Source organism: Syngnathus floridae, chromosome 19, assembly GCF_059516105.1.
Source record: "Syngnathus floridae isolate MCC-2025c chromosome 19, RoL_Sflo_1.0, whole genome shotgun sequence".
Taxonomy (NCBI): Eukaryota; Metazoa; Chordata; class Actinopteri; order Syngnathiformes; family Syngnathidae; genus Syngnathus; species Syngnathus floridae.
The window spans coordinates 6,372,203-6,387,801 of NC_142431.1; the positions used below are offsets into that span (position 1 = coordinate 6,372,203).

General features: G+C 45.3%; 4 protein-coding genes across 11 annotated transcripts in view; 3 read left to right on the forward strand and 1 right to left on the reverse strand.

Annotated features, from left to right (window-relative positions):
- Positions 1-299: 299 nt before the first annotated feature.
- Positions 300-3,764, reverse strand: wdcp (WD repeat and coiled coil containing). Of its 3 annotated transcripts, none has more exons than XM_088361459.1 (4): positions 3,641-3,764; positions 1,154-3,035; positions 950-1,070; positions 300-539 (listed from the first exon to the last, which is right to left on the reverse strand). In XM_088361459.1, the coding sequence occupies exons 2-4, from the start codon at positions 2,984-2,986 to the stop codon at positions 343-345; spliced, it is 2,151 nt and encodes a 716-aa protein (XP_088217585.1). In that variant the 5' UTR covers positions 2,987-3,035; positions 3,641-3,764; the 3' UTR covers positions 300-342. The 3 variants fall into 3 exon arrangements, with proteins under 3 accessions (XP_088217585.1, XP_088217584.1, XP_088217582.1); XM_088361458.1 differs by having other exon boundaries at positions 1,154-3,239; positions 3,641-3,756; XM_088361456.1 differs by having other exon boundaries at positions 1,154-3,740.
- A 242-nt stretch (positions 3,765-4,006) lies between these two features.
- fkbp1b (FKBP prolyl isomerase 1B) lies at positions 4,007-8,498 on the forward strand. Its single transcript, XM_088361464.1, has 4 exons — positions 4,007-4,258; positions 4,669-4,716; positions 7,456-7,568; positions 7,937-8,498. The coding sequence occupies exons 1-4, from the start codon at positions 4,222-4,224 to the stop codon at positions 8,063-8,065; spliced, it is 327 nt and encodes a 108-aa protein (XP_088217590.1). The 5' UTR covers positions 4,007-4,221; the 3' UTR covers positions 8,066-8,498.
- Positions 8,499-8,739: 241 nt separating this feature from the next.
- Positions 8,740-13,654, forward strand: mmut (methylmalonyl CoA mutase). 2 transcript variants are annotated; one of them, XM_088361454.1, is made up of 13 exons: positions 8,740-8,878; positions 9,344-9,758; positions 9,832-10,199; positions 10,293-10,450; positions 11,040-11,211; positions 11,273-11,521; positions 11,760-11,871; positions 11,975-12,090; positions 12,289-12,404; positions 12,474-12,605; positions 12,747-12,894; positions 13,051-13,218; positions 13,314-13,654. In XM_088361454.1, exons 2-13 carry the CDS (start codon positions 9,383-9,385, stop codon positions 13,440-13,442), a joined length of 2,244 nt encoding a protein of 747 aa, XP_088217580.1. In that variant the 5' UTR covers positions 8,740-8,878; positions 9,344-9,382; the 3' UTR covers positions 13,443-13,654. The 2 variants fall into 2 exon arrangements, with proteins under 2 accessions (XP_088217580.1, XP_088217581.1); XM_088361455.1 differs by lacking the exon at positions 8,740-8,878 and adding an exon at positions 8,890-9,089.
- A 366-nt stretch (positions 13,655-14,020) lies between these two features.
- runx2b (RUNX family transcription factor 2b) overlaps positions 14,021-15,599 on the forward strand; it is a 69,159-nt gene continuing 67,580 nt past the window's right edge. For all 5 annotated transcript variants that reach the window (XM_088361641.1, XM_088361648.1, XM_088361647.1 and 2 more), the window contains exons 1-2: positions 14,021-14,141; positions 15,249-15,394. The gene's annotated coding sequence lies outside the window, so the exon portion shown is untranslated. The remainder of the gene's footprint in view (positions 14,142-15,248; positions 15,395-15,599) is intronic.

The window sequence follows — 15,599 nt, forward strand, 5'->3', positions numbered from 1 at the left end:
TGAGCACATGGAGTGCTTTAGCGTCCTCTGGTGGTATCTTGGTGCTAATGCGAGTTGATTAGCTTTAATTACACGTCATTTGCTCCCATCTAACGTCATCTGTGGACTATCACAGCATATATGAATACACATATTTAAGCGAGTGTTATAATACTTTATTTGCATGTAAATATCTATTTGTGAGAGAGGTTGTTAGTAGAAAATACATAGTGAAAAAAAGATTGCTTTATATTTCTCTTAGCCATGAGTAAATTGTAGCTTTTTGTTTTTATCCCCAAAACAAAACGTGAAACAGCAGGTGAATTGTTGGAACTGCTTTATTTACAAAGTGAAGTCCATAAACTATGTGGTGGCATCTGTGGTGGTGGTGTCAGGGTTGTGGCAGGGGGCCGGACTGGACGGGCAGGAGGTCTCGGGGCTCCCGGGGGTGCGCAGGGTGGATTTACGCTTGCCGTTTCGTACAGTGAGTTCATCTTTGGGCTTGAAAGTCAGGGGCACAAAGCCTTCGGAGTCGGCTACCAGGACGATCCAAAGGGGGCCTGCAAAAATATCGAGCGAGACATTAGATAGCACGGTGCAGTTTAGCCCTTTTACATGCCAATAAAGTAAGCTGCTTCTGTTTAAAAGCTTCTAATCTGTCCTGGGCCTCTAAACACATCCAATTATAGCTCGAACGCGTCACGACCGATGATGTATTTGAATGGGCGAATTTTGAAAAGAGACAAATGAGCCAGCTGTGTGGCAGTAAATTGTGTACAATTAAAGTACAATAAATTAACTGGTTACACTATTTAAGAAATAAAGATTTATTGAATGTCTTTTTTAATGTAAAATTGCTTATTTTAGTGCAGGACTCTTGATAATGTAAATGTTTAGTGAGCTAACAAGCTAGCTGGGAGGGAACAAACACGAGGGTTGGTTTAAAAGTCACTCAAATCGATTGACATACCGTGCAGCATCTCCACAACTGTGAGGTTGAAAAGCTCCTGGAGGGCACGTAGACACAGCTTACCATCACAAAGCAGCATCGGACGCCGTTCGTCAATAAACACATTTTCAGACAGCTGCTTCTGCAGGACCCAAAAAGTACACAAGTCAAGTGCTGCTTCCAACCCTGACTACCACAGTGTCTACGAGACAATACTGAACGTACCTGGCATGTAACGTTGAGGTATGGGGGCTCGGCGGCGGCTGGGTAAGAGCTTGGAACCTTCTTGCCATTTTGGGTGTACTCTCGGATCTCGCCCAGGCACTGCTGTACGTCTGCAAAGCGAGTGAACAGCCGCTCCATGTTGGAGACCAAATGCTCCAAGGCTCTCTCCCTTGAGGAGCCGCCTGGCGGGGCCACCATTGGCTCCGGTACCACCTCCGGTCGAGGTGATCCAGCTCGGCTGGAGTCCCTGCTGGTCTGGCCCGCCAATGCCAGGCCAGCCATGCGGCTGACGTCCAAGTTTTCCACCGTGATGGAGGAGGTTCTTTCAGAGGAGGAGGAGAAGTCCACGGAGCTGGCCACAGGGCTGGGCTCTGGGCTCCTCACCTCCTCTACCAGCCTGCGTCTGTTCCTGGGTGAGCGGGGGACAATTCCGGCCCCGGGCAGAACCAAGTCCTTTATCCCCAGCGGCTCCCTGTCTTCCTTGGGCAGGTGCTCGGACTGACTTCTAATCCGTGACAAATTAGAAGTAGGCTCTGCGTTGAGAGTGGGGGGGGCACCCTCCCCATCCAACTTTTTGGTTACCAAGCGCAGGATGTACTTTTCCGTGTTGGAGGACGGGAGGAAGGCAGGGTCAATGGACTTCTGCTGGCCCACCATCATCAGCAGCACCTTGTCGCTAAGGAAACAAACCCCCTTGAGCCTGTCAGTGGCTTGCAGTGAGATCTGATGGATATTGGGCATGGCCGACGCCGTGATATGGTACACCAGCACCATGTTGCAGGTGTTAGATGCTACAGCCACAGTGGATGCGCGCGGGTCAAAAGCCACCAAATCCGGCACCAGGATTCCCGGTATGCTGACTTTACGGGTAGTGACCACTTTGCGGTCGTACGTAATCAGTACCAGGTGTGAGGAGTCCTGACCAGAACCCGTCACCCCATCCTTGCGCTTCAGGTGGATAAGCGGACAGGGGTCTGAGCGTCGGTGCCTGGCCAGGAGGTGCGTCAGGTCCAGAGGCCCAGAGGTGGGTGTATGAGACCTGTCAGAAAGGTCAAACGACAGCCGTCTGGAATCGTGACAGAGGTCGTTTTCCGGCGTCTGGACTCGCGAGGGCTCCACCTCGAAGGCCATGCCGGCATTCAACCCGCATAGCTTCTCCAAGGGCAGCTCTGTCGCCACGGCAACCTGCGAGTCTCCCGTTGCCTCTGTGGCACAGATGTAGCCCCCCACGTCAAAAATGGGGCAGAAGGAGCAGGCCACCAGGCTTTTGTGGATGTCGTTCCAGATGTAGGAGTGGAGCGAGGTGCCGATTGCCACCACTAACCGGGTTCCGTCTTTAGTCCAACATGCGCAGTGGATCAGACCGCTACCCTTAATATTCGCCTTGGTCCTCCTGTTGTCCACCCGTACGGCGAATAGCACTGAGGCGTCCCGCTTGGTTAGGAGGGCCAGAATGTCCAGTTTGGGGTGCCAGACGCAGCCCTGCGCGAGCAACGGGAAGGGCTCGCTCATCTCGCAGGTCTGCGTGCACAGCAGCTTGTTATGTTCCAACGCGCTCAGCTGCAACTGCCAAACGCTGACGTGTTTCTTATGCTGCACGGCCAGCAGGGCGGGAGAATCAGGGCAGCACAGTGGGCCCCAGAAGAGCCCCAGGACATGCTCAAACTGCCCGATGACATTGGTGTCGCCGAACTTGGGCTCGCCGCGTTGGAAGTAGAGCGTTGTCAGGCACACCTGCTTGCCATCGGTCCACGCCACGCCGTGCACAGGGTGGATTGCCTGGTGCAGCGTGTTGATGCCGGTCCGTAGCAGCTTGGCCTTGCCCAGGGACATCCCAGCAACAAAGCGGCAAAACAATCCGAGCGGCCGGGAGCTCCTCACCCTGCAGATTAGAAGTGGCAAAGACTCTCTCTTGGGATTTCCTTCCAAGTAGGCACCTTAATCTGCTCTCCTAATAGCCGATTAAAGCGCAGCGACCTCGACACGACACTCGGGACCTTTCAGGACCCAAGGCCGCTGACGTCGCTCACTTAATCAGATGTGGGGGATGAGACAGTCTCTCTTACTCAGGGCCCCAATGGAATTGCTTAGAGAAACAAGGGTTGAAAAAATTGAGACAATTTGGATCCATTGTGTTTTTCTTGTTAATGCGTTGCTGATCTAGTGGTATCGGGTTGTGATAGTTGAGTGATGATTTGGGTTTCCGATACAAAATGTGTGTTTCAAAAATGATTTGGTTTTAAAGCATATTTGATTCAAAATAAAAAGTTTTTATCACAATTGCAAGTACGTATTAAGTTACGGTAATAGGTATCGGCTTGCAATTAAATATATGTAATCGTACTCGGTCTAAAAAAAGTGATAGTACTCGCGCATCCCTCTTATATCTAAAAAAAATGATAGTACCCACGCATCCCTCGTAGATCTGTGTGCTTTAACTTCATGTTTAGATAGCATAGACTGAAACAGACTAGAAAAAACACCTACTTTGTTGAGTAAAGCTTCGTGGAGCACTTAATATTTTGATATTTTCATGGATAACTTTACATTTTGCCGGGTAACTAACGCCGCGACGTCAATGTTTACTAGCCTTTAAACCGGAATAGATTCCAAGGAACCCTCCGGAGAAGTGCATCATGGGAAACGTAGTTTGGTTGCATTTCAGACTCGTTTTTACTGTATTTCTTCGTTCAAAAGTAGCGTTTGCTCGCGAATTCCAACTGAAAGCATTTCAATTGATCAGTTGTACATGCAGCAGTTGACATTTTATCTCAAACAACAACTCCAAATCCACAATAAGCAACCACCGCGTTGTCCAGTCAGTACTCTGCATCGCCACAGTGTGGCGCCGCCATCTTGTGACAGACTATCAGACAGTAGAAGTCCAGAAACCTGCTAGCTCGCTTCTCTCGTATCTCGGCTGGGAGGCTCTCGGCTGCAGTCGGGTGAAGACTGCATGCTGTCCTTCAGCGAACACCGAGCTGTAACTGTAGCGGCCATACGGGGAAACGATTGCATTGGAAGGACTTATGCTCCACGGCTGACAGTCGACAACGTATTGCAGAACCATGGGCGTGGAAGTCGAGACAATATCTCCCGGTGATGGTGAGTTGCGTCCCCGAGGGGGCTTGACAGTCCCCCCACACCCCTGACCCGAAACTAATATTATTACTTAATTATTTATATATTATTAGTGGCTTTATTTGTGCTGGATAGGTTCAGATCTCCCCAAAAATCCAACCAAATATAGTTTTTTTTTTTAATTAAGGAAAATAGCACGTTACAATTTTGGACTTTTTAAAAACTGAATAATGATGTACATAAATAGGATGTAAAGAATTACAGTCATCATTTTGTGCATAATTTTTTTGCTTCAATTAAATTCATTGTGCTGCTCCTTCTGGTGTGCATACAGAGGCATTGAAATGGGGGGGGGGCTCATGTGAGTCTTAGGTTAAACTGTGATTTAGTGGAGGGACTCGTAATATGAACTCATCTGTATTTGTGTCCCACAGGAAGCACATTTCCAAAGAAGGGTCAGACGTGCGTGGTCCATTACATAGGTGAGTGAGTCATACTTTCTATACAGAGTCTTAGAGTGTCCCACACCTTTTTTCCCACATCTCTTTTTTCCCATTTTGTGTCCTGCTGCCACCTTTTATCCTGCGGTCTTTACATTTATCCCACAAAGCTACATATTATTATTACTTAAAGTTGAACTTTTGAGAAAAAAAAATTCTGTTCCATGCTGGCCTCATTCGGCCTTCCAGTGTGTCTATGCCTCGTGCGATAGGGTCTTTTATTTTTCAGACTGGCCAATTTTTGTGAGCTGCACTGCTGCGACACGGGGAAACACATTTGGGTTAGCGCGTGCCTTGGGCACTTGTTTGGCGCAGACAAGTAGGTCAGACAGAAAGTAAACAAACAAAAAGCTCGTTTGCTATCAGCCCCGTCTGCGGATCACAAGGTTTATGATGCTGCTATAAAAACACCGCCTCAAATTCTGCGCTGAGGGCTTTGTGATAAACACACGTGGCTGCACTGAGATGCACGCTGAACTGTAACGTCTGTTGCAGAGGCATCCGTGGTCAAGTTTGGTTTGAAATTAAAAAAAAAAAAAAAAAAATTCTCTTTAGGCACGTTTTCTAAGGACTTCAAACTTAAACTTTAATACACACTTGCGTTCAATCCACCTGCTTCCCTCCTCACTGGATGTCTCCATTGGCATGCGTCACTGACATCCTCCACATTCTCTCACTCCGCACGTCATCCCCCATTATCACTCATTAAATCATCACGCTCCTGGCTCCAATTCAGCCAGACGAATCTCACAGAGCGATAAATGTGTTATTGACTCCGCAAAAGGGAAATGGCTGGTGTTTGAAAACTTAACCCCCAAAGCCACTTTGACCGAGCAACGAGTTTGACTCGGTATAAATATTTGTCATCATAATTTTGTGCGGGAGAAACGGTTTCATGTCTTGCACAAAAACGCTCCGGGTCAAAGCCTATTCCATTTTTTGTTTTGTTTCATAAGAGCAAAGATTTCATTAAGATATCATGAGGAGGAAGTCTGGTGATAGCAGTTAGCAATAGATTTGGGAGGCTAGGCCCTCCAAGACTTCCTGCTGGATGAACAAAAACAAAGATAAAGAGGCTACATATTTTACATATTTTGTTGTTGCTTTCTTTCACCGGAAGCAATCGTCACATTTCGATCTCCTCACTTCATCCCGACCTCAATGGGAGGGGCACTGGGATGCACTTTGGGATTCAAACCACGCAGACGCTCACATGGCATGCTGCAGCTGACCCTCCCGTGACTCGGGCAGGAGGCAGAGATTCCCAAATATGGCCGGCGAGTGATCACAAGGCTGATATTTCTCAGGAAAGCTGCTCGGGCTTGCACATTGAGCTTTGAGTTAAAGTGTGGAAACTAAGATCTTATTATTCCCATGATACACTCATTGGCCCCTGCATTAGGTACACCTAAGGATTCAAATGGGTGGAAAATTTACTCTAAGTGTCTAGATTGCTTCCGGTAAATTTCTATGTAAAGTTCCCAGACATGCAGACTCAGACATAAAGCCCGACATGCGGCTTTTCTTATCCACCCCTTTTAATGCGGCTTGGGGGGGGAGTGAAGGGGGTGTCAGGCTGGCAGCTCCTCGAGACTGTGGGGGAGGTGGATGGGTGGGGGGGTCGAGACAGGATATGCCAGGGTAAAAATAACCCCGCCTCTGTTAGCGCTTAAGCCTTTTTCTAGGACTTTTTGTGCCGACGCAAGGCAAAGAGCTTGGAGTCGTAACTGGCGGCTTCAGGATCAGGAAGGGATGTCAACGACCACCCCACCCATGCATCCTGATGGCAGAATGACTGCGTCAAAAATAAAGAATAATTTAGTCGTAGTAATGATACTCTGTGTGCAGCACCCATAAAGTTAAACAAAATATTAGCACACCTTTTAGGTTTTACGCGGCTCTTTTTCCACGAGGTGGTGCTAGCAAGTGGATTAAATCATATCCTTGTTTTATAACTTCAACTACAAGATCATTCAGGAGATTTATTTAGCACCGCCTAATGTTAGAAGCAACCCTCAAGTCTAAAAAAAACAAGCGCCAGACACCAACGTGCTGCATCCGTCATGGGATTTACGACATCTGCTGCAAACCGATTCCTTTTACCTCCACCATGCTTGGAACTAGTTTCAATCACAGTTGGATTCTAGAATTTGACATAACATTTTGCTAACTGATTAAACATCTGATTAATCAACAAATATTTGAACACAAAGTACATATGTATATATATGATAATAATAATAATAATAATAACAACAACAACAACTCACAGGCATATATTCTTTATCCTCATTACTCTTAGCAATGCAATGTCATGTTAGCTCCAAGGCCTACTAAACTTGATCTCGCTCTCTTCGGAAGTAGAGCTTGCCAAAAGTCTTGGCACGCAATCGTACATGAGTCAATAATAATATTCATAAAGCTCTGAATCTGCAATTTTTATTCGTCTGGGTTTCAAAGTTGCTGTTTTTTGTTCATTCTCCCTCGACACACAGATGAGCGATGGCCTAGTTGTTAACTTTAAAAATAATCCGATAAACCAGGCCACCGCTTCCTGATTCATAGTCTGCCTTTGTGCATTTGGGAAAATTTAAACAGACCCAAGATTGTGATAAAACCCTCCCCCCACTTGATGTAACACTTCAGATTTTCCAACTAAACCCTAAAAAAAGCCTCATTTGCAAATCTCACCCAAAAATGATGACTTGATCTTTTTCACAGGTATGCTGCAGAACGGCAAAAAGTTTGACTCGTCCCGAGACAGAAACAAACCCTTCAAATTTAAGATCGGACGCAACGAGGTGATCAAAGGCTGGGAAGAAGGCGTGGCTCAGGTCAGAAAAACCACAACATTCTATGTAAACATGCTCCATACCGGCCTGTCTCGATGTACGTAAGCGTAAACTGGTTGTCACTCTATAAGGGTGATGGCCTCTTGTCAATCAAAACAATCCCTGCAGTTGTTTACTTACTATTTTGGGAGTATAGTTAAGGAAAAAGTGTTGTGTTCTTCAATAATTAACAGTAGGGAGAATATAAAATTAATTTGATATGAGCTGACTTTTGTCTTAGCTAGTGTGGCAGCGCTCTCTGCTGTACAGTAAGAAGAAGGCAGGTTTTAACAAAAACAATCGTTTTGCTTGTTATGATTAACATATAAAAGTGAATGTGTTTATTTTGCTAACAAAGCGTTGTCCCCCAGATGAGCCTGGGCCAGCGAGTGAAGCTCACCTGCACACCGGACGTCGCTTACGGCCTCACGGGCCACCCCGGCGTCATCCCTCCCAATGCCACGCTGGTTTTTGATGTGGAGCTTCTCAAACTGGAGTAAAAACATTTGTGCAGGGACCCGGTTGATGTGCTGTCTCCCCTCCTACCGGCATCCCTCTCTTGTTCCTTGTACTATTTAAATGCATCTTAAGTCATACTACACTGCAATCAAAACACTCACTGCCTTACAGTATTAGCAACAGAGGATAAGCACATTACTAAAATCCCTGCATCTTGACTAGGTATTTTCTATATAAACAATGCTTACAAAAAACACTGACCTGATTGCATTGCCACTTTAATCAGGGTTTGTTCCGCTGAATGCTCCTGAAAATGTTGCCATGTTATCTATGAATTTGTAACTCCCTCCCGCCCAAAAAGCATTTACTGCACGTGTGGTTTCTTTCGTTGACCTGGTCCGATGGCGTACAGAACTGTTGCTGCTTACCATTTTATTGACCAATTCTGGAATAAAAGTGGCATGTTAACTATAATGTGTCCTGTGTTCAATGTTTTTTTAGAACAATATTGAATAAAGGTAATCATATGCACAATTGACATGTAACATTTATTTCAAATTTTATCTGTATATTTTTTTTATAACATTAAGATCAACACTATTGGCAAAGTCGGTCTGAAATTATTCATCGACGTTTCTGACTTTGCTTTCTTAGTAATATACTCACGAACGCTTATACCTGACCAATATGGCCATGAGGAAGACGCTTACTATTTACTTCCGCGTTTTGTAGTTCAGAGTTCATGAACTTGCCGTCTCTTCCAATTGGCTGACGGCGAATGTTTTGAGAGTCCATTGGATAGACCTACGCACGCCTTTTGTCAACCTTTAAAGACCACAAGAAGAGGAAACAAGGTCAGATTTTAAGCATATCAACTGGTTGTGCCATCAAATTAATGCCACGAATAAGTGATCTAAATTTCCTCGACGCAATTGGTTAAAAATATCAGTTCGCCGCTGTTAGCTACGAGGGGCTACATACGAAAGCATCGACCTAGCTTCTATAGTTAAACTACTTTCCCCCCACTGACATAAACTTAACATTGTTCCAATTTGTCATGAACGGGTATGATTATGTTCATATCCCGGATAACATGTTAATTTTTGTCTAGCTTTATTTATTCGATGATTCAATGTGACGATTTCGACTAGCGGTTAGCTCACAATGCTAATATAGGTTGTTTGTCTATTGTATTGATAAATGGAGTAGTTCCCCACTGTTGTCATCTTGAAAACTACATTGTCCTACTGCTTATAGAAATCAAGAGCTATAACCAAAATGTTTCAAAATAGACCATATAAAAAAAAACATCTTCACAGGTCCCCCAGGTCCTCTATGCGTGTGAGCCCAGGGGAAGCATGCTGACAGCACACAGAGCATGCGCCGCTGCCCGGGTTTTGGCCCGATCGCCCCTCCACACCTATGGGATCCACACTTCGGCCACGCGTCGGGACCAGGTGGAGCTTCACCCTCAGTGGACTGCCCTGGCTAAGAAGCAACTGAAGGGGAAGAACCCCGAGGACCTGATATGGCACACGCCCGAGGGCATCGACATCAAGCCGGTGTACACGAAGGCCGACTCGGACGCCAGTGCAGACGAATTGCCAGGGGTGTTTCCCTACACTCGGGGGCCCTATCCGACCATGTATACCAGCAGACCCTGGACCATCAGGCAGTATGCAGGATTTAGCACCGTAGAGGAGAGCAACAAGTTTTACAAGGACAACATCAAAGGTAGGGTAGCCCTCCACCGAGGTCAAACGTGCTGTCATATGTAAATTGTTATGTTTTTCTTTATGAATCTCAGCGGGGCAGCAGGGCCTGTCAGTGGCCTTCGATCTCCCCACGCATCGTGGCTACGACTCTGACAACCCTCGGGTGCATGGCGACGTGGGAATGGCGGGTGTGGCCATTGATACGGTGGAGGACATGAAGATGCTCTTTGACAGCATCCCCTTGGAGAAGATGTCCGTGTCCATGACCATGAATGGGGCCGTCATTCCTGTGCTTGCGATGTTCATCGTGACGGGCGAGGAACAAGGCGTCCCCAAGGCCAAACTTACCGGAACCATCCAGAATGACATTTTGAAAGAGTTCATGGTGCGGAATACCTACATTTTCCCGCCGGAACCTTCCATGCACGCCATCGCTGACATCTTCTCGTACACCTCCCAAGTAAGTAAAGTCAACCTTTGTGCATTACAGTGAATGCGTGTAATGCAGTGGTTCTCAAAGTGCCTGACTGCTGTTTATACAAATGTTTCCCAGCACATGCCCAAGTTCAACTCCATCTCCATTAGTGGGTACCATCTTCAGGAGGCGGGGGCCGACGCCATCTTGGAAGTGGCCTACACCATCGCCAACGGACTGGAGTATTGTCGCACCGGACTCAAAGCTGGCTTAACCATCGACGAGTTTGCACCCAGGTAAAAATGATGGCCCAGTTTTTTGGGCATTTGGAATTCATTCTAAAGTCACGGTAGTTGGCACCTCGCCCCACAGCTGCAATGGTACGTGCCAGTGCAGAAGTCATACTCCTTTCACAAATTCCAATTCTTCCACTTGAAATTGCTTCCATTCTAAAGTTCTCTTGTGCCGTTTGGTGCCACCATTCAATAGCTACAGTAATGGTACATCAAATTGAGGGGTAAGCGCTCCCAGGGTTGTGGCGGATGCAATCTATTCACAGATGTCACGTCCAATCATATGGCTTTCTCACCAAAGCTATTATCTCATTTTAACAGCCGACCTGAGCGAGCTGTGCCATTTGCGGTGTCTCACAATAGAAAACTTGTCCTCAAAGGACTTCACTTGCTGTGTGCGTGTGTGTTTTAATATTTGAAGCAGTGTCCTTAAAGGACACACAATGCATTTTTTTCAGTTTTGAATTTAAATTTATTCTACAATGAGTGTTTTCAAAGATGAATTGTAATTTATTTTGAACTTTTCTAATTAAGACTTGGATACATGTGCATATAGATTTCTGTATATATTTACTGCATGTGCAATATGCAGATTGTCGTTCTTCTGGGGCATCGGCATGAACTTCTACATGGAGATCGCCAAGCTGCGGGCGGCTCGGAAGCTGTGGTCCACGTTACTCCGGGAAAAGTTCCAGCCGCAAAATGCCAAGTCCCTTCTCCTACGCACCCACTGCCAAACATCCGGATGGTCCCTCACGGAGCAAGTAAGTCTCTCACGATCCTTCACCATCAGGGTTGCAAAGCTAACCAAAGGATCGTCCCCAGGACCCGTACAACAATGTGATCCGCACGGTCATCGAGGCCATGGCGGCCGTGTTCGGAGGCACGCAGTCGCTCCACACCAACTCATTCGATGAGGCTCTCGGTCTGCCCACGGTCAAAAGCGCCCGCATTGCACGCAACACGCAGATCATCATCCAGGAGGAGTCGGGCATCCCCAAGGTGGCCGACCCGTGGGGGGGCTCGCACATGATGGAGTCCCTCACCGACGACCTCTACAACACAGCTTTGAAGGTGCGTGGGAAACGAGTCCGTACATAGATTCTGTAATTAGCTAAAAAAAAAACTCAAAACAGTTTAATTTTTTTTTTTTAATCATACTTGAATTAATATCCCATCTCTGTGCAGATAACATACTGGTACTGTAAATGAAATAATGTCTTTTTTTTGTAGCTCATTTTCACGTTGGGGTTCTTTTTAATATCTTCAAAGACTCACCAAATTTTGCCGGAAATCTTCCTATTGCCTGCAGTTCATCCAGGAGATCGAGGAGATGGGCGGCATGGCTCGTGCGGTGGCCGAGGGCATCCCCAAGCTCCGCATCGAGGAATGTGCGGCGCGCAGACAGGCCCGCATCGATTCACGTACGCTTGCATAATAGTTGTTTTCATACATTTCTACACTCAAGCCTCCATCTTGTGAAGAGGTGGCATTTGGAAATGCCTCCCCGTCCCCTTCTTTCTCCAGGGTCGGAGGTAATCGTCGGAGTGAACAAATACCGCCTGGAGAAGGAGGAGACGGTGGAAGTGCTGGCCATCGACAACACCCTGGTACGACAGAAACAGATCGAAAAGTTGAAGAAGGTAAGACAATTCCAAACACACTTTCTTTTCAATGAATAATAAGTTTAGAGCATTTCAAGAAGCATAGAGGTGCATATTTTTAGTTTTTCAACAAAGTTTCACACTTGTTATCTATGTAAAAATAAAATTTTGGTATTGAGAGGCATTTCAAGAGCACAAAGAAACGCACAGTGTGGATGAGTCTCATTTACATGGCAGGTGCGGGAGAGTCGCGACACGAACATCGCCAACAAGTGCCTGGCCGCCATCGAGGAGTGCGCCCGCACCCGGCAGGGAAACCTGCTGGCTTTGGCTGTGGAGGCGGCGCGCGCCAGGTTTGGAATTAAGTTAAAAAAAAAAAAAAAGTTTTTTTTTCTTCTTCTTTTAAATTTTGTTAAATGCAGATGTTCTGTTGGCGAGATCACGGACGCCATGAAGAAAGTGTTTGGCGAGCACAAGGCCAGCAGCCGCATGGTGAGCGGCGCATACCGCAGCGAATACGGCGAGCATGAAGAAATCGCCATGGCTCTCAGCAGGTATAGCATGCAAATGAGCAGAAACAATTTTGGTTGCCCACTGAAATGAGCATAAATGTTGCAGTGGCCAACAGAGCATATGAAATTACTTGCCGCATATTTATTCAAAAGATGTTAATCCCCAAAATAACCTTGTCACAGAGTGGCTGAATTTCGGAACCAGGAAGGGAGGAACCCTCGCCTCCTGGTGGCCAAGATGGGTCAAGATGGTCACGACCGAGGCGCCAAGGTGATCGCCACTGGGTTCGCGGACCTCGGCTTTGACGTGGACATCGGGCCACTCTTTCAGGTTCAGTCGATTAAAAAAATGATAATAATTACAAATGCAGGACCTGTACAACAACGTTAATATTGGCCAATTAATTGGTCAGGCTCTTCAAAAAACATGACCAACTACTGTACTTGTTGCTTTTTTTTGTGATCGTTATTTTCTGCTCTCTACCAGACGCCCATGGAGGTGGCCCAGCAGGCGGTGGACGCCGACGTCCACTGCGTGGGGGTCAGCACGCTGGCTGCCGGCCACAAGACTTTAGTGCCCGAGCTTATCAAGGAGCTCCGCAAGATGGGGCGTCCTGACATCCTGGTCATCTGCGGGGGTGTCATCCCGCCACAGGTAATGATCGGCTTGGAAAAGTAACTGGAGCCATGTCGGAAAGTTTTGCTTTTCATTGTAAAATTGATAAAACCTGCGCCCTGTTTTAAACACAGGACTACGAATTCCTGTATCAGAGTGGCGTGAGCGCCATCTTCGGGCCAGGCACCAGGATCCCGCAGGCTGCCGTGGATGTGGTGGACAGCATCCACAAGAGCCTGGAGAACATCCGACAGGCCATTTAGAAAATAATTGTAGCCTACTTGCCACTTTCAAGATTTTCAAGAGGAATGTTATCCATTATCAAATGATGACAATAATAATAATGACTAGAAGTATCATGTTTTGTTTGCTATTTGCCTTACCAAACATCTTGGTTGTCACTCTGTATCATTAATATTTGTATACAGTACTGTGTATATTTTTGGAATTAAATGCGACACAAGCTTGAGCTGAACCCCTTCGGCTTAGTGAGCAGCAAATGTGTGTGCGTGCATGTGTATAATTAAATTAAATAATACGATTAAATCCAGTATTACATAACATACTGTAGTGGTTTACATGAACATATCCTTTCCTAAGCATAAAGGATTTTACTTCAACTGAGATAACTGAATTAAATATATATAATTAAACAATTTAAAAGTACAGCCCAATAATCATTGGATTTTTTAAAACAAGGGTAGAATTGTATAAACTGATTATTTCTTTATTATTACCGCTAACATTATTATAGTAATAATACTATATTACTAAGTTATTACTAAAATTTTGTTTTGGAAAAAGTATCCTGTCCCTGACGTCATTGCAGAACCAGCCAATTAGAAGGCGCGTCTGCCAATCAGTTCAGGTGAGCGCATGCCAGCCATATTCTTTACTTTTTACAGTTTGCCGGCTGCTGCCACACAACCCCATCTTGCTAATCGTTTTCTTCGCTGGAGAAGGTAAAAAAAAAAGAAAGCATTAGGACAGCCCTTGAGACAAATTAAGGCTAAACATGTTCGATGCCCTTGCTAGCGTCATGAACGTCGTTCAGAGGAAGGATTGAAGTGCTGCTACATTTAAATCTTGCTAGCAGCTTGAACATCAACAAACTCCATCTTTGTGGCCATTTTCTGTCCAATAATGCGCCGACAACTGTGTGCTAATAACCATTTTATTTATCATGGATGATGTATGATACGCCAAGTAGCAACATATCACGATACTTCCGTCGCTTAAAGCTTGCTTGACGACAATGAAGATCGTTTTAAATATTTCATAAGGTTAAAATGGCCATGAGTAGTGCACATGAATTTCGGTGAGGACTGGTCGCTGTTTTTAGAGATTAGAGGACCTAGAGCAGGGGTGTCAAACTCATTTTTGTCGTGGGCCGCATCGTAGTCAAAGTTTCCCTCGGCGGGCCTGTTTGAATATTTTGAAAAGACTAATGGTATTAAAAATAGCAAGCAATATATCTATTTTTTTAGAGGTGAAGACAATTGCTAATTTTAGTAATTACACTAAGTCGGTGCAAAATTTGTCTCGCGGGCCACATAAAATGATGTAGCAGGCCGTATCTGGTCCCCGGGCCTTGTGTTTGACACCTATGACCTCGAGCTTCTTTATTTAGATTGTCTCTATAATCAAATACAAGAACAGTACAAGTTAAATTGAAACAGTCAAGAGCTTATTTTGTATTACTTTTGCCCAGCTATCATCCCATTATATAGTGCCGCTTAAATACTATGGCAGTGTTTCCCAACCTTTAATGAACCAGGGCACTCATTTATGATTATCATACATAATAAAAATGTCACGGCACCCCACCAAATAAAATTGCATAAATATGAATACTTAGAATAATTTAGTCACACCTTAATCAGCGGGAAATCTGTTTAATTGTATGCCATGCTAATATAGCTATAGAAAGCCATGATTTGTTCTATTAATACTACATGATATTAACCTTCTGCCAACTTGCAGAAGAGCATTTAATTATTCTATACATCGCTGGCATAGATAGATGAAGACAGATATAGGTGCTGCAATTAACTTTTTTTTTTTTTAAGGTAATTTCCTGTGGCACCTCACAGGATGCCAGTGTGCCTTGGCACCCTGGTTGGGAATCACTGTGTTGTGGAACACAACAAGACTGGCCTGTTAAAGAGAAATGTGCAAGATCCCACTAATTACAACAACTATATTCAGCAAAAAGGTGAGTCATATTCTTCACCATTTGATTTTATTTGTTTCTATGCTGGTACGTCTTCATGTCAAACCAGTCTATTGTGCAAACATATTTGGTGACATCTGTACTGTACAGAAAATAAACAATACCTTCATTGAATAATCAACTGTGACTCAGCTTCTGTCACATTAGAGTGAAATCCATAAAAATTAATTGGTTGTGCGACATTTAA